Below are 18,155 nucleotides of genomic sequence, written 5' to 3'. Positions count from 1 at the left end.
TCATCTCTAGGGAGGAACGAGTAAACTACATTTCCCGGGGTGCCCCGCGGTGGCTCCCTCCTTCCGGCCGACGTGTCTCTCAGTGGGAGTAGCGGGTGAGAGGACAGCGACATGGCGCCTCCGACTCCTTGCACAGCCTCTGGAGGCTCCGGGGAGGTGGACGAGTTGTTCGACGTGAAGAATGCCTTCTACATTGGCAGCTACCAGCAGTGCATCAACGAGGCGCAGCGGGTGAAGGTGCGGCAGCTGCGGGGCTGGGGGACCCTGGGGGCGGAGGCGGAAGACGCTTCCTGGTGGCTGCGGGTCGCTCTCTGATTTTAAAAACCCTCCCTCTTCACCTCGCGCGGTTTCATCCCCGCCCCCCGCTCCCGCCACATCTCTTCAGAGCGCAGTGAAGAATTATCCTTGTCCTATGACCAAACTCAAAGCAGTAACACTTTTAACGATACTTCTCACTCTGAGCGCTCACTCCGACTGAGCCTTGGGAGGCATTTGAGTAAGAGAGGGGTTCATACCGCTATAGTAATAATAACAATGGTAATGATACTACGCTACAGTAGTAATAATAAAGATAGCAACAACAATAATAGTTTACATCTGTTGAGCACCCACACTGTGCCGCCATGCCCTCAGTACCCGTGAAGTAGGGACTGTTGTTTATCCTCATTTTACAGGTGAGAAAAGGGAGGCTCAAGAGAGAAATGGCTTCTCGCTCGTTACCCTGCCGCACTAACCGGGTTATTTCTCCCCAGACTTGCTCATTCATTTATTCACCCATTCCTCATTGAGCATCTGTATGGGCCAGGCAGGATATTAGTGCTGGGCTCAAAGCAGTGACAAAATAGACAAAACTCCCAGCTCTCTTGGAAGCCTCGGCTCCCAAGGGAGGCAGACAGTAAACAAGTAAATAAACAAGATGTCAGGAGGTGGTGCGACGGAGAGTGGTGGGAGTGAGCCTGGCTGTTTGAGAGCCAGTGGTAGAAAATATAGCCCTTCAAGCCAGGGCCCAGGCAACCAGGCAGTGAGTGGGTGACAGGAGAGGGGGCAGCAGGGGCCACTAGCAGCACCATTTGGGGAGGCACATGGATGGTACTGTCACTTTGAGAGTGAGCCATTGGAGAATTTTTAAGAGCAGTGAACATGACAGGGTCTTTGCCTGCCTTCATGGTGTAGTGTCCTGAAGAGAGTAAACAAGTAACGAGGCAAGTGAATACGTAGTTTCAGCTTGAGTCCTCTAGGGGAGAGGGGAGATAAAAATGTGCTGATCAGAAATGGGGGTGGGGGCCGCTTCACGTGGGAGTGGTTAGATCAGGCCTCTCTGACGGCCATTTTAACCTGTGACCAAACCTTGAGAAGGCTCTAACTTCATGAATTGCTGCAAGGGTGCTGAGGCAGCAGTGAGCTCCATGTAGTCAAGGCATACGAGGGTGGTGTGGCAGGAGTGGGGCGAGCACAGTGGGGGAGATGAAGAATGAGGTGGGCAGAGTTGAGGGGCAGGGCCTGAAGGGCCACAGCAGGGGTTTGGATTTTATTCCGAAGGTGTGGGAGGCCATCGGAGCGCCACACAAGGGAGTGGTAGACATCTTCCCAGAGGCAGCGAGAGGGTTGGGAGGAATTTGGATTCTGAAGTAGAGAAGGCTTGCTTTCCCTTCTGGCCTTTGGCAGTGAACCCCACGTCTCTGAGTGTCATCTGCGTAATGGGGGGTAAAACCTCAAACAGACTTCAGTAAGAGGTTAAGAATCATTGAAATAACATTTGCATGACTGTATTAGTTTTCCATTGCCACTGTGACAAATTACCATGTAAGGCAGCGCACGTTTATTATCTCGCAGCTTCTGTAAGTCAGAAGTCCAACACCGCTCTCACCAGGCTAAAATCAAGGTGTTGGCCCAGCTGTGTCCTTTTTTGGAGGTTCTGGGGAAGAAGCACCTTCCTAACTTGTTCAAATTGCTACCTCTTGGCCAGGGGCCACGCTTATCTCCTGGAGGCTTCTGGATGCTTCTCTCCAGTCCTCAACCTCGCATATCACCCTTCCATCTCAGAACCAGCCACAGGGTTCTCACTTGGAGTCTCTCGAATTTCCCTTCTCCTTTATTTCTTTTGTCTAAAAGTCCTCTGCTTTTAAGGGTTTTCGTGATTAGACTGGATCCTCCCAGATAACCCAGCATAGTGTCTCCATTTTTAAGGTCCATAATCTTAATCACACCTGTGAAGTCCCTTTTGTGATGTAACGTAAGCTGTTCACAGGTCCCAGGGACTGGTATGGACATATCTGGGGGACCTTGTCTGTTCAGCACCATGGTTGTTACATGCCTCCTTGCTGGGGTAGTGTAGACCATGAGAAGATTGAGACAGACCTGGGCTCAGATTCTGTCTCTTCTTTGTTCTCTCTGCAGCCAGGGCTGAGTCACTGCACCTCTCTGAACCTCACTTTCGCCTCCTGTCAAATGGGAATGATGACATTCATCTCAGTAGGGTCCCTGTGAGGTTCAGCGTTATACTCATGATCTGCCGTCTGTCTTCTATTGTGTGTCTGTTCTGCTTACATTACAGCAATGTGTTCTTTTAGTCTTATTGTGTCACAATATGCAAACTTTACCTCCCTGCTGAAAGAATCAGCGTGACCTGCTGTATGTAGAGAGTGATGGAAAACAAAGGAAACCAGATCAGCAGTCACTTTTTAAAAAATTAATTAATTTATTTATTTTTTGGCTGTGTTGGGTACGCGGGCTTCTCATTGCGGTGGCTTCTCTTGTTGCAGAGCACGGGCTCTAGGCACGCAGGCTTCGGTAGTTGTGGCATGCAGACTTAGTTGCTCCGCGGCATGTGGGATCTTCCTGGACCAGGGAGCGAACCCCGTGTCCCCTGCATTGGCAGGCAGATTTTTAACCATCAGGGAAGTCCCAACAGTCACTCTTTTTTTTTTTTTTTTTAAATTTATTTATTTTTATTTATATTTATCTTTGGCTGCATTGGGTCTTCATTGCTGTACGCAGGCTTTCTCTAGTTGCGGCAAGCGGGGGCTACTCTTCGTTGTGGTGCGTGGGCTTCTCATTGTGGTGGCTTCTCTTGTTGAGGAGCATGGGCTCTAAGTGCAGGGGCTTCAGTAGTTGTGGCATGCGGGCTCAGTAGTTGTGGCATGCGGGCTCTAGAGCGCAAGCTCAGTAGTTGTGGTGCACGGGCTTAGTTGCTCCACGGCATGTGAGATCTTCCCAGACCAGGGCTTGAACCCATGTCCCCTGCATTGGCAGGCAGATTCTTGACCACTGCGCCACCAGGGAAGCCCGTAGCAGTCACTTTTGCTGGAGGCACACTGCAGGCCAACCTCTGAGCTGGGGGATCTACACCCTCTTTAGCAACGTGGTAAGGATGCACCGGCACCAAACCAAGAGATTCTATCTGACACATCCAGAAGAGTGGGAGTCCTATCCCTGCTGAGCCATTTGACGTAATTTAATTCTGGTCCACAGGCCACCTAAACCTTCTTAGGCAGCCTGTACTAAGTTGAATATCTTTTTTCAGGTGTCCCTGAAAAGATACGTCCACCCGGGACCTGTGAATTGGAAAAGAGTCTTTGCAGCTGTAATTCAATGAAGGATCTCTAGACGAGATCAGCTGGGATAGACCCTAAATCCAATGACTGGTGTTCTTCTAAGAGAGAGGCTTGAGGCAGACAGAAAAGATGGAGGCAGAGGTGGGGGTGAGGCAGCCACAAGCCAGGGACTACCTGGAGCCACCAGAAGCCGGATGAGGCAAAGAAGGAGCCTCCCAGAGAGCCTGTGGAAGGCGCACGGCTCTGCCGGCACCCTGATCTCGGACTTCTGGCCTCCAGAACCATGAGAGAATAAGTTTCTGTTTCTTTAAGCACACCCCCCAGCCCAGCTGGTGGTTAGTTATAGCAGCCCCAGCAACCTCAGGCACCACCAGAGGTGGCGCCAGGTAGAACACCTGGTGTGTCTCAGTGGTGATGATGTTTGTTTCCCCACTTGTCAGACATTTCGCAAGTGCCCACAAGATGGCAGGCACTGCACAGGTGTTAGGGATGAAGCAGCTAAGAACGCCTCCAGGAGCTGATCGTCTAGTGTGGTCAGGGGACCCTGATGGCCAGTAAGGGGAGGGAACGTGATCACCCTTCCCAGACCCCATCACCGACTTCCCTTTCCAGTACCCCTTGCTCTCAGGTCTGGCTGCACCTCTGAGCTGTTTGAAGGCAGTTTGAGGCCACCCCGGGGTTGGACATCGTTGGTGGATATAAGCCTCCTGGCTTTTCTGGTTTCTGAGCTCCCAGGTGGTTCTGATGAGCTGTCAGGACTGGGGACCAGACCACTCGCCTGGTGGCATGCATCACAGTCCCTGGTGTTCCCTGGTCTGTACATCTGTCCTTGTTCTTACACCTCCCAGAAGCTCTTCTCTCTTTGGCTGATTGAGAGGGTCCTGAGCGTCTGTGTGTGGGGTCTCGGTGACCCCCCTTGGCAGTCCTGCAGGGTCAGTGGTGGTGCCTGTTTTACAGAGGGGGCAGCTGAGGCTCAGAGTTGCCTCTGGGACCCTGGTCCCCCCCACAAGGCATCCCACTGTGTCCCTGCTTCAAAGATACCAACAGCCAACATTTGTCTCTTTTTTTAACTGAGGGTGGTATGGGGACCCCAGGTGGGTTATCCTCACCAATGTCCACCTCTGAGGGTCACTTCAGAGTCACTTATATAGAGGACACCGTGTTCCAAATTATGGCCGGATCCCCAGCCTGGCCACCAAGACCAGAGCAAGCTGCTGGGACTCCCAGGCAAAGTTGGCCTGAGTCTGGCTGGGGCCAGGAGCCAGGCTTCTTGTTTGCAGTCTCCCTTGGCCTGGGAGGAGGACATGTTCAGCACCCTCACCCCCTCAGGCTGGGAAGATGGCCTGGGGACTAGGAGTCTGGTTCTCAGCCTCGGGGGAGAGCAGTCCTGGCGTGCTCCCACCGGCGGGGCTCCAGAACATTTGTCCCTGTGCTCTGGCAGCTGGACAGGCTGTTCATTCTCTCGGTGCTTTTCCCCAGGCCCTGTGGTTTAGAGGTTGTTGGAATAGTGACTCCAAGGTGGCCGGGCCCCCTTCCCCCATGTCACTTTCCTCTCCTAGCCCCCAGGTGGCCTGTCCCAGCACCCACATACCCTCTGGGCTGAGTTGCTCTGTGCTACCTCAGGTGCCACAGGGCCTGCAGGAAGTCAGCCAGCACCCTGGGGCATGGTCCAAAGCTGTTCTCCCGAGGAAGGGTCCCTCGCCTGCCCGTAGCCTCGTGGGGGCCTCCCTTGCAGTCCCACAGTGAACCCTGTAGGAGGTCACCTCACACCTGCTTCTGGGTTCTGTGTGGTGGCTGGCCTGAGGGAGTGTGGCGTGTGGGCCTCGTCCCTGAGTAGAGGGCGGTCCCCAAGGTCTCACCCAGCCTGGCTAGACCCAGACATTGCTATGCTGGGGCAGCCAAGTTGAGCTCTCCCAGAAAGTTCCTCCGATTGAGGCAGACCTTCGTCTCTCCTGTTTGTCACGTTTAAAGAACGTTTTGAAACAAAAGCAGGACAGGAACAAGAGGAGGCACGGAAGTATTTGTTACAGAAAGTAAGTCCCTTTCGCACATCTCCTGCTGGGTCCCATCCCTTCTCCAGTATCCACCATTCATGTCCGGATAGGAATCCTCCCAGGCCTGTTTGCTCGGCTTGTTCAAACTTAGGCATCAGGACATTCCCATACCCACCCCTTGCTGTCCTCGGACCACCCATACTGTTGAGCAGCTTCTGTTTTGATCCACTGCACCCTGGGGTCCTTCCGCATTGACACAAGCAGCCACGTGTCCAGTGGTCAGAAGAGTGGGCTCTGCCCTGGCCCCTGCTGTGTGGCTGGAGCAGTTTCAGCACTTTTGGTGCCCCCATCCCTCACCTGGATGGATGGGGGTGACGGTCGAGCCTCCTTTCCCAGGGAGATGTCAGGGTGGCACAGAATGAGGTGCCCGGCACGCTGCGTGCCCTCAGTGGAAGCTGCTCTCCTGCTGCCTAAGGTCATAGGCAGCTGAGAGCCAGGGCCGGGACCAGGACCCAGACTCCACTGGGAAAGCTGCCCACTTCTGGCCTCTGAGGGCCTGTTGGGCACATAGCCCTCAAGAGTTCTGACCTGCTTTTCCACAGCCGTCAAGCCTGGAGAGAGATGTGGAAAGGGATGTCTTCCTGTACAGAGCGTACCTGGCACAGGTGAGTGTGGGCCCTTGACCGTGACTGCCAACATCCTGGGGAAGGAGAGTAAGGAACAGAGTGTCGGCAGGGGCGGGGCCGCGGGCAGCTGGTGTGGCCACCACAAGAAGGTGGCCATGTCGCTGAGGCCCTGGAGCACCAGGCCAGAGGGCCAGTGTTGGGATTTCTTGCTTTTCTTTTTATACTCAATCGGTAGATTTCACTTGTTCGGTACAGTTCTGGCTTTACAGAATAACTGAGCAGATGGCAAAGAGAATTCCAAATGCCCACCCCCACCCCCAGGCATTTTTTCTTATTAACATTTTGGGTTGGCAGGGTGCTTTTGTTACAATCCATGCAGTGATTTTGATACTGTTATTAACCAAAGCCCACAGTTTAGACATTAGGTTTTTTTTGTTTCTTTTATTTGGGGTGTAATTGATTTACAATGTTGTGTTAGTTTCAGGTGTACAGCAAAGTGAATATGTTATACAGATACATATATCCACTTTTTTTTTTTTTGGATTCTTTTCCCATATAGGCCATTACAGAGTATTGAGTAGAGTTCCCTGTGCTGTACAGTAGGTCCTTACTAGTTATCTATTTTGTATACAGTAGTGTGTATGTGTCAGTCCCAATCTTCCAACTTATCCCTTCCCCCCGGACCCCTTACCCCACCCTGGTAACCATAAGTTTATTTTCTACATCTTTAATTCTATTTCAGTTTTGTAGGTAAGTTCATTTGTAGTCTTTTTTAAGATTCTACATATAAGCAATATCTTACGATATTTGTCTTTTTCTTTCTGACTTATTTCACTCAGTTTGAGAATCTCTAGGTCCATTCACGTTGCTGCAAATGGCATTATTTTGTTCTTTTTTATGGCTGAGTAATATTCCATTGTATATATGTACCATGCCTTCTTTATCCATTTCTTTGTTGATGGACATTTAGGTTGCTTCCACAGACACTAGGGTTTTTAAAAAGCAGCATTACCCTGATAATGCAGTAAGACTGCATTCTTCTGTTCTAAAAACAATCTGGACTCTGCGGACAGGATTGCATTGTGTCCCACCCCGCTCCCACCCCGGACCCACCAGCCTCCCGCCAACCTCGTCCCACAGCCACAGCCGTAGACTGCTCTGTTGTGGGTACATGGCTCCACAGATGCCCCCACCTCACATCAGGCCTATGGTGGTTTCCCAGGTCTGTTTGCATCTTTCCCTCTATGGAGCATTCTGGAGCCTGATGGAACTTCCACCTTGTGAGCCAAGCCCCCCTCACCACCCTCCTCCCACCAACCTCCAGGGTGAAGGTGGGACCCAGACAGTTGTGTGTGGTCCCCAGCAGAGTAGGGTGCCCCGGCGCACCCCAGCATCTCCTTGGGTGTGTTCATATATTCGTGTGTGTATATATATATCTTTAAAAGATGAATACAGGGCTTCCCTGGTGGCGCAGTGGTTGAGAATCCGCCTGCCGATGCAGGAGACACAGGTTCGTGCCCTGGTCCGGGAAGATCCCACATGCCGCGGAGCAACTAAGCCCGTGAGCCATGGCCGCTGGGCCTGCGCGTCCGGAGCCTGTGCTCCGCAATGGGAGAGGCCACAACAGTGAGAGGCCCGCATACCGCAAAAAAAAAAAAAAAAAAAAAAAAGATGAATACATGTCAGTGGCTACGAAAATACTGAAACTGCCTAGAAAGAAAGACAGTGAAAAATGGGTCCCTGATTCCAGTTCCCCTCCCTGCAGTGACCTCCCTGCTGGGTGTCTGTCGGCGGGGTGCCTGTTCTGCTCAATAGAAGCCAGTGTCCAGACCCCCTGCCCCTGGTGACACCATCGCACCCCACCCCCAGAGCTGGCGGGGCCCTCACCCTGTCACTTCATCACCGGGGGCTGAACAGTAACCTGCCAGGGTCTCCAGCTAGAGCAGTGGGCAGCGTGGCACAAAAGCTAATGGGTGATGCTGTGCTGGCTTCCACAGCGCGCTCCAGCGGGCATGGCACCCGTGGGCTGAGGGGGTCCCTGGGAGCGGTGGGCACCAGCCCCTGGTATTGGGGCTCCACCAGGGCAGTGCTGGAGCCAAGAAGCCCTTGTATGTTCCTGGGGTCTGAGAACATGTAAACCCCATGGGGAGTTCGGGCGGAGCTGACAGCCTGCTTGTCTTGCCCACAGAGGAAGTACGGCGTGGTTCTGGATGAGATCAAGCCCTCCTCGGCCCCAGAGCTCCAGGCCGTGCGCATGTTTGCTGAGTACCTGGCTAGCGACAGCCGGCGGTGAGGTTGGGTGGGGGGCGGGCCTGGGGCAGGGTGGGTGGACCTGGGTGGGCAGAGGATGACTAGCTGGCATCCCTCCTCTTCCCTCTCACCTCTCTGAGCTTCAGTTTCCCTCACTTGCACAGTGGGAGGCAGTGATGGACCCTGCTTCAGAGGGGGCGGGGGGCTGGGGATCAGAGATGAGGACTTGTGTACAGATACCTAGGGACTGTGAGGACCTCATTCTTGCCAGGAGGGCCTCCCCTGGTACATAAGGGTGGGGACCCTGCAGCCAGTCTTCTAGCCATTGCTGCCCACCCACGGTGCAGGGGAGGCAATGGCAGCCACACCACGCGTCGTTCATCTCTGCCCAGATGGAGGGTGGGAGGGGACAGCAAGTCTTCACCCTGAGCTGGGTGTGTCCACCTGTGCCACAGACCAGCAGTCATCAAACTCCCTCAGGCGATGGCCAGGAGAGGTGGGGTGGTCCAGGCTATGGGGACCTGGAAGTGCTGAGCATCCCAGGCCCGGGCCTGCCTGTTACCTGCTGCTCCGTCGGGGTCTGAGACAGCTCACGGTCCAGCCCTGCTGACCTCGGGTACTTCCTGCACAGGCAGGTGTGTGGGCCGTTCCTTGCTGGCTGGGATGCTCGCCCAGGTGCATGTGAACTCAGCCTCTGCAGGTGGGGGCCGTGTGGCCCTGCCTCACCTGTGCGTGGAGCACCAGCCTGATACAGCAGGCCCCCTGGCCCTTCTGCACCTCGGTTTCCCCTGCCCTTCGTGAGGCCCCCTGGGATTTCGGAGGTAAAACACTCCCCAGAGGGCGGCTGGGATGGAAGGCTGGAGCAGCACAGCCCACGACAGGGAGCCACTCTGTTCTGTGAGCCGATTCCCGCCTACCTGTCCCAGTCCCAGGGCCCTTCCACCACCCAGGCCACCCCTCACAGCACTGTGATGCCTCACAGAGGGGCACTGCCCCTGATCTCTGCCCTGTGGAACTTCTTAGACAGGATGTGGTCATGAGCTGTTGACAGTACGCTTTCCTCGGAGGCTGCTGCAGCCATCTGTGAGTCCCAAGTGTGGGTACAGCTATCTGCTGTGACCCCCACCTCTGCTCTGCTCCTTCCTCATGGAGGGCAGCACCCTGTGCTCCACCTTCTGTGATCAGGCTCCTTCGTCCACAGACACTTGAAGGATTTACTCGGAGGCTTAAGCAGTGGCAGCTGAATGGGGACTCCCAAAAGACATGTCCGTGTCCTGACCCCAGAACCTGTGAACCTGACCTCATTGGAAATGGGGGTCTTTGCAGATGTAAATGGTTAAGGATCTTGAGATCATCTTGGATATAAGGTGGGCCCTAAATCCGGTGACTGGTATCTTCATAAGAGATGGAAGAGAAGACATAGATGCGGAGGCCACATGAAGATGGAGGCAGAGATTGGGGTGAAAGAGACAGAAGCCAAGGACTGCCGCAGCTCCAGGAGAAAGGACCAGGACAGATCTTCCCTTGGAGGAAGGAACCAATCCTGCCAGCACTTTGATTTCAGACTGCTGGCCTCCAGAGCTGGGAGAGAATAAACTGCTGTTGTTTTGATCCCCTCCCTGGTTCGTGGGCTTTGTGACAGCAACCCCAGGACACTAAGACAGGCAGCCTCCTGAGGCCATCACTTCACCCTCTCTGTGCACGTCTCTAGCTGGGGTGACGAACCCCATTCTCCTTTCGGAAGGGGAAGGAGCCCCAGGGCTGCTGTGAGCACTACAGAAAAGAACCCGCAGGAAGCCCACGGCGTGGACCAGGTGCTCGGGAAAGCAGAGCGGTGCTCGGGAAAGCAGAGCGGCTCTCGGTGCATCCATCCTGGCGGTACAAACCACCGCCCCATGCAAACTCTCCAGCGAGCAGGTGGTGGAGAAAGTGCTGGAGCCCGTAAGGATAACCACAACATGTTCCAGTAACAACGTACAACACTAACGTTACAAGGACAAGAGCAGGCCCCGTGTTCACAGCCTGTGTGCCAGGAGCCAGGCAGGAAGCTTTGTGAGGTGGCCTTGGGGCTCCTCACGCCAACCCTGTGTGATCCCTGTACACAGTCCTTCTGTGCAGAGCGGGGAAGAGACTCAGATTTGAAGTCATTTGTCCATCAGGCACCTCTTTGGTGGGCGCAGAGGGAGTAATAGGCACACCCCTGCCCTCCAGGGGCCCTCAGGTACTCAGGCACTTGGCCACCAGCCCCCAGCAACCCGTGTGAATCGTAAGCACTTGTTGAGACTATGTATCCCAAGCCACAGCATTTGTCCAGCAGTGACACAGGGCCGGGCCCTTGCCTCCCTTCTCTCATTAACTGCTCAGCAGCCCTTTGAAACAAGGAGTTGCAGCTCCTCGTTTCAGTTAAGCAGACTGAGGCTCGGGTGACCTGTGGCGGGTGAGGGCGTCCGGCTGGTCCTCGGGCAAGCCTGAACTCCAGCCTGCTGCCGTCTCCCAGCCCCCAGTCCCTCACGACGTCCACTTGCCGGGAGCAGCCTGCACTACAAGCTCGGGAACCGGGGGCAGCCACCCTGTCATTGGGGTGTCTTCCTGCACAGCCGCCCTCAGGACCCAGGCCCGACGCTGACCGAGGTAGATCAGGACCCTCTGCTGAGACCACTGGCCTCCTCGGGAAGTTGGTGACGTCGCCAGTGTGAGGTTCACCTGTGTGGCCTCATGTCCCTGTGGAGGTGTCCGCGTTGAGCTAGCCTGTCCCTGTGCATGGAGGGCAGCGTGGACACCTCAGCCCCCGAGCACTGAGGGCCAGTGGAGCTCAAGACCTGGATGGTCATTTGTGCTGCTTCGTGGGCAGAGCCAGGTGTGGCCCTTCCTGCCCCACACTCCCCATGGGGCCTGGAGCGCCCAGCCCTGCTTCTCCTGGCCTTGCTTATGTGAGGGGTGAGGAGTGCCTGGTGGGGAGGTGGCGAGACTGGCACCTAGTGGGGCTTGGCAGAGACAGCTGGGCCTATCCTGCCCGCCGCTGCTTTGTGCCCCAGGGGGGCCCTGACACCCTCTGGGCCTGTCTGTTCCCACGGGGGAGAGGCCGCCTCCCGCCCCTGCCTCGGGCTCTGAGCAGCTGCGTCTCGCAGGGATGGGATTGTGGCCGAGCTGGACCGGGAGATGAGCCGGACCGTGGACGTGACCAACACCACCTTCCTGCTCATGGCTGCCTCCATCTACTTCCACAACCAGAACCCGGACGCAGCCCTGCGCACCCTGCACCAAGGGGACAGCCTGGAGTGGTGAGTGGCTGTCCTGCACTGGGGGAGCGGCCAGCGTGAGTGGCTCCTCTGGCGTCCAGGCAGCTCAGGGCCTCATCAGCCATCGTCATAGGAACGGCAAGGGGGGCTACTCTGAAAGAGAGGGGCTGGGATGGGGCATGGGCCTCCCATTTAGGCTGCAGCTCATGTTCTCCATCCAGGAGACACACTTTTCCGCATGGCTGGGCCGTTGCTCTGAGGACACAGCACCCGGGGCTGAAAACCCTCTGTTCCCAGCGGCAGAGCAGAAAGCACCTTTGTCTCTGCCTGAGATTTCTGCACCCTCCCTTCTCCCATGAAACCTTGTGTTTCTTTGCCCTGGGCCCTGGATTTCCATGTCCTCCCTGGGCCCCACAGACCCTCGCCTGAGGCCGGCCCTCAGGGCACTCCGGGCCTGGGCACTGGAGAGCCGTGCAGCCTGCTGTTGGCTCCAACCCCACCCCAGGGGGTGGCTCTGGGCTGGGCTGTGTCCGGCTCCCTGTGGCCAGGGCTCCAGCCCTGCAGGGTGCAGCCGTTCTCCCCCATGAGCGCTCTGGTTTCTACCTTCCCTTGGTTAGTTGGTCACCACATGTTCCTTCATATCCATTTATGTCCCACCCTGATCCAGAGAGGGGTTTGCAATAGGCATGTTACACGGCTGGTGAGGCAGTGCATCCCATGAATGTTTCTCATGCTTCTCCTTGGGCTGGTCTGGGTGCTGGGTCACATTCTGGCGGGAAAACTCGGGAACAAGTGGCCACATCAGTGATCGGTGGTCACAGCTGTCTAGGCTTGAAGCGGGGGGGCAGTGGGTGTGAGCGCTGAAAGCAGGGAGCAGGTGCTCCCCTGCAGCACTTCATCTGGGACTCTGGAAAGGAGAGGAGGGTACAGATGGGATGGCCTGCCACGGGGCGGGCAGGGAGCGGGCCACAGGCCTGGGGGACCCCATGGGAGCTCCTGGCCCAAGCACACTCAGCAGAGACAGGCGGGAGTGCAGGGCCTGGGAAGTGATGGGGTGCTCTGCCCAGCGAGCAGCGCCCAGGTCTGAGTTCGGCCCTGCTGGGCTGACAGTCAGCCTCAGTGTTCCCCTCTGTAAGGCGGGGCTGGTGGCCTGAGCACTCAAGGGTAGGTTTCTGGAAGGTGGTGCTTACACAGAGTGAGCTGGTGGAGGATAAAGTGGGGTGGGAGTTCACTGACTGCCCGCCCTTCCCACAGCATGGCCATGACGGTGCAGATCCTGCTGAAGCTAGACCGCCTGGACCTCGCCCGGTAAGCCCCTCCCCCCTGGGGCTGCTGGGCTGTGGCCTGTGCATCGGGGGTATCTTAGCAACGGTCAGGCCATGTTGGGACCCCGTGTTCTCCAGCAGCCAGGCCTCTGTCTTCAAGGGTGCACGCGGCATGGGGACCACCCAGAGCCCTCCCCCTGTCTCTGATTATCAGTGACACGAGTGTTTCTCCATTTGTTTCATTCTAGCCCATTGGGGTGACTGCACCATTGTTTACCTGCCCTTCTCTGCAGGGTGTTGCCTGGGACAAGGGACGTCACTGTCTGTGCCTCAGTTTCCTTCTGTGAGGCAGGCAGCGGGGCCCATCTTGCAGGGTTGGGGTGGGCTTTGCAAGCACGCAGAGGCGTGTGCGGCCGTCAATGGGGGGTGGCCGGGCTGGGGCGTGAGGTTCTGGGGCCTCGTGAGCAAGGAACTCGGGCAGGGGTGGGGCACAGTGACTGGCAACTTAAGCCACCGGGCACCTTCCCGCCTCTCTCCTCTGCCCCCAGGAAGGAGCTGAAGAAAATGCAGGACCAGGACGAGGATGCCACCCTCACCCAGCTGGCCACCGCCTGGGTCAGCCTGGCTGTGGTGAGCACCCGGCTTGTGTGCGGGCATGAGAGACAGGAGCATCCGGGAGCCAGGAGGTGGTGGCGACCCCCTGTGCGCAGCGCTGGCTGCTCCTGTGGGGAGGGTGCAGGTGGGGTTCCACAGACGCACTGGACCTCCTGCTTTCTTGGGGGCTAGTCCCCTGGAGGAGCCCCAGCACGTTTTCCCCCTCTCTCGGCCTGACCCCTTCTGGCTTCTTGCAGCCGAGAGGCTTGGCCAGAGCCAGAGTGAACAAACTGGGGGTTTATGGAACCGGACTCGGCGTACCTCTGCCTGCACGCACACCCCCCGCCCCCCAGCCCGGGTGCACGGAGCCAGCCAGCTGGCAGCGCACCCTCCTCTGAGGTCTGGCCCTGGCCTTGGCTGCTGCTCAGCTTGTTCTCCGGGCTCCTGGCACAGGGTTGGTGCCATTATCCCCCTCGCGCTTTCCCCCCTCAAGCCCAGCCCCCCGCCCCCACGTGCCTGGGCACCCCTCTCCTGGCAGCAGCCCCATTTCTGGATTTGGACATTTGGCTTCCTTTCTCTGAGTCGCTCTTTCGTACGGGCCTTTTAAATTGTGCTCCTCGTCTGTGTGCACCTGCACATCCTTTTGCAGGGCTGAGGCCTCACCCCACAGTATCCATTCAGTTTAGTGGGACAAACCCAAACAGCTCTCTCCCATAGCCTAGCAGTCTTTCACAAGCACATCTTGGTCTCAGGTTCCCCTGCAAGTGTGGCGCTGTGTCTTTACCAGGCGAACAGAACCTTCTATTCAGAATTCGGGCGGTCGGGGTCATGGCTGCTGGAGCAGAGGCCGCCCCAATGGGCCATGTGTCCCAGTGGTCCCAGCTCAGACCTTGACACAGCTGCCCGTGCACTGATTCTCCCTCTTGAAGCCGAGGCTTTCGATTCTATAAACGTAGGGCTTGGGGAGCCAGGTTTGAGGGGGTCTGCGTGCCGCTTTGGCCCCTTCACAGCACTAGCTGTACAGGGATCTCTTCGGGGAAGGGGGTGGTGTCCAAAGAGTGCCTGTCGTGGGCCGGCTGCACTGGCATTGTCTCCACAAAGTGCTGGGATCCCTCCAGGAGGGAGCAGGCGGGGTAGGGCCGGGCAGCAGGGTGACAAAGCGGTGACGTCAGCTGTCCCTGCAGGGTGGTGAGAAGCTGCAGGACGCCTACTACATCTTCCAGGAGATGGCTGACAAGTGTTCGTCCACCCTGCTGCTGCTCAATGGGCAGGCAGCCTGCCACATGGCCCAGGGCCGGTGGGAGGCCGCGGAGGGCGCGCTGCAGGAGGCGCTGGACAAGGTATGGGCAGGCGCGGCCCCACCCAGAAACAGGTGTACCAGAGACCCCGTGGCCTGCCTTGTGGCCATGTGGGGATTTTATTGCCATATCAGTTAAAACTCAGGATTGCAGGCGACAATCCTGATTCTAACTTCTCTTGGAAACGCGAGGATCTCGTCAGCCTGGGCCCCCGTGAGCCTGAGCTGAGCAGACCCACACCCTGTCTCCTCTTCACTGACACCTTGGCTGCCTGGCCCGGGGCCTTTTGCGGTGACCCGTCACCTGGGTCTGTGCTTGGGAGAGACGGCTCCCGTTTGCTGCCGAGGGGAGAGCAGGCTGCCGACGGGAGGTTTTGCCCCTGCCCATCCTGGAGCAGAGGGCCTGGAGCGCTGCCCTCGGGGCTGCTGCAGTTGTCTTCTCACTGCTGCCATCTGAAACGTTGTTTGATATAATGAGAAACTGACACCAGTGGGAAGCTTTCTCCATGCTCGTCTCTGTGAGGGGCCGAGCTATCGTCAGAAGGTTGTTGGCCGAGTGGAGCTGCCTCGCCTACCAGAGCGCCCCATGCTGGTGGGGAGAATGCAGGTCTCTGCAAAGAAGGGCAGCATGGGGTGGAGCCAGATCTGTGCAGGCGGCCTGGGTCACTGCAGCCCCTCGAGCCTGTGGCGCCCTGCATCCTGAGCGGCATGTCCCTGCCTCGCCCCAGCCAGGGGCTCTGGCTGGGGTTCCTGGCCAAGGCAGCGGCCGAGCTGATTGCCAGAGTTCCCTGTGCCTCAGAGCCCAATATGGGCGGGTGGGGTGAGGTCACCCCCTTGGAGTTTCTGGTAATTTCCCGCAGCTTCCTGCCAATGCCCCTGGGGAGCAGGCAGGGTGGGAGGGGTTTGTCCCACGGTCTCAGGCCTCATTGTAGCAGCAGGAGGAGCAGCTAGCTGGGCTGTGATAGGTTGAGGCCGCCTTGGTCTGGACTCCATTACTTTGAGATTTGTGATAAAAACGCCCCTCCCACCTTGTGACAAGCAAGGGGGCCTGTGTCAGACTGGTGTGCACACGAGGCAACACGCTTACTGGGAAAGCAGCCCGTGTGGGGAGGCAGAAGGGAGGGCCCTGAGGTCACTGCCTTGCGGAGTGGCCGGTGGTGGGGGCATGCTGGGTCTTTCAGTGCCAGCCCTGCATGAGATGGGGGCCTGGAGGAGCTGACCCTGCCTGTCTGGTGTCCCCTTGTGTTGCCAGGACAGCGGCCACCCTGAGACACTGATCAACCTCATCGTCCTATCGCAGCACCTGGGCAAGCCTCCCGAGGTAGGACCCTCCCCACCCTCAGCCAGGTGCAGGAGGGTTTTCCGGCCCTCACCGTACCAGCCTGGGGTGGGCAGAGGTCTCTGGTATGGCTCCGGCTCTAGAGGGAGCTTGGGGCCTCAGGGTCTGAACTTCAAGGTTGGCCTGGCCTTGGGGCAAAAACCTGTTCCCCACGAGTGGGTGCAGCTGAGATCGGCCCCGGGAAGCTGGCATTGCAAGCACTCTCCCAGGGTCCCCACCCTGGTCGGGGCTGCAGGTCAGCTGCTCTGTGGGTCCTATGGACAAGTGTTCTGAGGCTCGGGGCTCCCAGGCTGGGGCTCGGCCTGTGCCACCTCAGGATTGGGGGCGGACACCAGGACAGAGACACAGGGCTCAGGGGAGCAATTCTGCTGAGCCTACCGTGTCTGAGGGTGGGGAGGAGGACGCTGGGGCACTGCCCCATTTAGGTGCCTCGCCCAGCTTGCCAGGGGCCTGCCTCAGGGCTTCATGATGGACTGTCACCAGTTCCTCGAAGAAGAGCCCCCCCGACAGCCTCAGGGCTGGGGTGGTGCAGGACAGATAGGACGACTCTCCCACTCACCGCAGAGACATCCCCAGACTATGAGTTTTGGAGAAACAGGCAGACAGAGGCCCCTAGCCCCACATGGTCGGGACTGAGCCTGGCGGGTAGGGCAAGGCTGGGAGCGAGGGCTCCAATCCCCAAGCCTCTGAGGTGTCTCCGTGCGACGTGCCCAGAACAAATCCATCTCCTTTCCCAGCCCCGTGCCCCCTGACCTGCCTTCCACTCCTGGCCCCCTGCCTCTCCCAGGGCCTGGGTCCCTGCCCAGCCCACATCCCTGAACCTGGTGTGCCAAGTGCAGGCTCTGTGCCAGTGGTGCTCCCCACCTGCCAGGGTCCTCTCTAATTCAGCATGGTTCTGGGGCGGCAGGGTGTGATGGAGAAAATGTGGGGAAACCAGCGTTATTGCCTGGGTCTGGCCAGGTGGCCCTTGTTTCACCCCACTCCCTACTCTGAAGGTCAGAGCCACCATGGGGGTCCCCATATTTAGCTAACCTTGACTCCCCCACAGGTGACAAACCGCTACCTGTCCCAGCTGAAAGACGCCCACAGGTCCCACCCCTTCATCAAGGAGTACCAGGCCAAGGTGAGCCCGTGCAGGCGGCCCGTCTCTGAGCCCTAGATCCCCCCCCCCCCAGCCTCTGCCAGGCAAAGCACGGAACTCGGGGACTGGCTCACAGGTTCTCCCCTTTCTCTCTCTGCCCACCCCCATCCCCCTTCCCCGCCCCCTATTCACGTTGAAGGAAAACGACTTTGACCGGCTGGTGCTGCACTACGCCCCGAGCGCCTGAGACCCGCCCCGGACGCGCTTCCGGAGCTGTGGGGATACAAGGCCAGGGTTGTGCTGCCCTCTCCACCGGGCACTTGCCGTTTGGCCAGAAGCAGAGGCTGGAAGTCCAGCCCAGCCCCCTTTTGTCAATAAATGTCTCCACTCCAGGTATCGCCACCGGATCCATGTTTGCTCTAGCCATTTTGAGGGGAGCATGTGGGAACCAAGGCTGAGATGGGAGGGGCCTGGGCACCATCACCCAGGGCTGTTGCTGGGAGGGGGCCCTGGTGACCAGGGTCTGTGAGCAGTAGCTGTACAGACTCCCCTGCCCTCAAACAGCCACCTCATGTTGCTGAGCTGCAGGTGGCACAGCCATGTCCCCCAAGCCCAGTTGGCATCCAGGGAAACTGCGGCACAGAGAAGTCACAGCCATCACAAGGGGCACCAGGATTTAAACCCAGGACCTCTGTGTGGTCTGCAGGTGGTGAGGGTGCCAGAAGCACTCGGGCTCAGCCAAGTGGGGAGGGTATGTACCAGGTCCCCTCAGGAGTAAACATCAGCCTCCCAGACCCCTGCTCCTTGCTGCCCTGTGGTGAGTCATGAGCCAAGACAGACCCACTGTGGTCGGGGCTGTGGGTGCCAGAGCGCTGCTGTGGCCGAAGCACCGATCTCCCTGCCCAGAGAGAGAAAT

The 18,155-nt window shown here is 57.7% G+C and overlaps 1 protein-coding gene across 2 annotated transcripts; it reads left to right on the top strand.

Moving 5' to 3' along the window:
- The first annotated feature begins 50 nt into the window (after positions 1–50).
- Positions 51–17,635, top strand: COPE (COPI coat complex subunit epsilon). 2 transcript variants are annotated; one of them, XM_067032523.1, is made up of 11 exons: positions 2,382–2,483; positions 3,253–3,364; positions 6,151–6,213; positions 8,363–8,463; positions 11,553–11,705; positions 12,918–12,971; positions 13,477–13,558; positions 14,707–14,862; positions 16,072–16,140; positions 17,207–17,281; positions 17,439–17,635. In XM_067032523.1, exons 1-11 carry the CDS (start codon positions 2,449–2,451, stop codon positions 17,484–17,486), a joined length of 948 nt encoding a protein of 315 aa, XP_066888624.1. In that variant the 5' UTR covers positions 2,382–2,448; the 3' UTR covers positions 17,487–17,635. The 2 variants fall into 2 exon arrangements, with proteins under 2 accessions (XP_058917069.1, XP_066888624.1); XM_059061086.2 differs by lacking the exons at positions 2,382–2,483; positions 3,253–3,364 and adding an exon at positions 51–237.
- Positions 17,636–18,155: the final 520 nt, after the last annotated feature.

Source organism: Kogia breviceps, chromosome 4 (genome assembly GCF_026419965.1).
Source record: "Kogia breviceps isolate mKogBre1 chromosome 4, mKogBre1 haplotype 1, whole genome shotgun sequence".
Classification (NCBI taxonomy): domain Eukaryota; kingdom Metazoa; phylum Chordata; class Mammalia; order Artiodactyla; family Physeteridae; genus Kogia; species Kogia breviceps.
Note: the sequence above shows the minus strand (reverse complement) of the source record. Positions and strands in the feature narration are given on the sequence as shown.

What these genes read in the sequence shown, in the direction of transcription:
- COPE (XM_067032523.1), top strand. Translation starts at nt 2,449, where the DNA reads ATGGGAATGATGACATTCATCTCAGTAGGGTCCCT. An exon ending in GACCGCCTGGACCTCGCCCG is followed by an intron (nt 12,972 to 13,476) that starts GTAAGCCCCTCC and finishes CTCTGCCCCCAG; the next exon opens with GAAGGAGCTGAAGAAAATGC. An exon ending in ACCTGGGCAAGCCTCCCGAG is followed by an intron (nt 16,141 to 17,206) that starts GTAGGACCCTCC and finishes ACTCCCCCACAG; the next exon opens with GTGACAAACCGCTACCTGTC.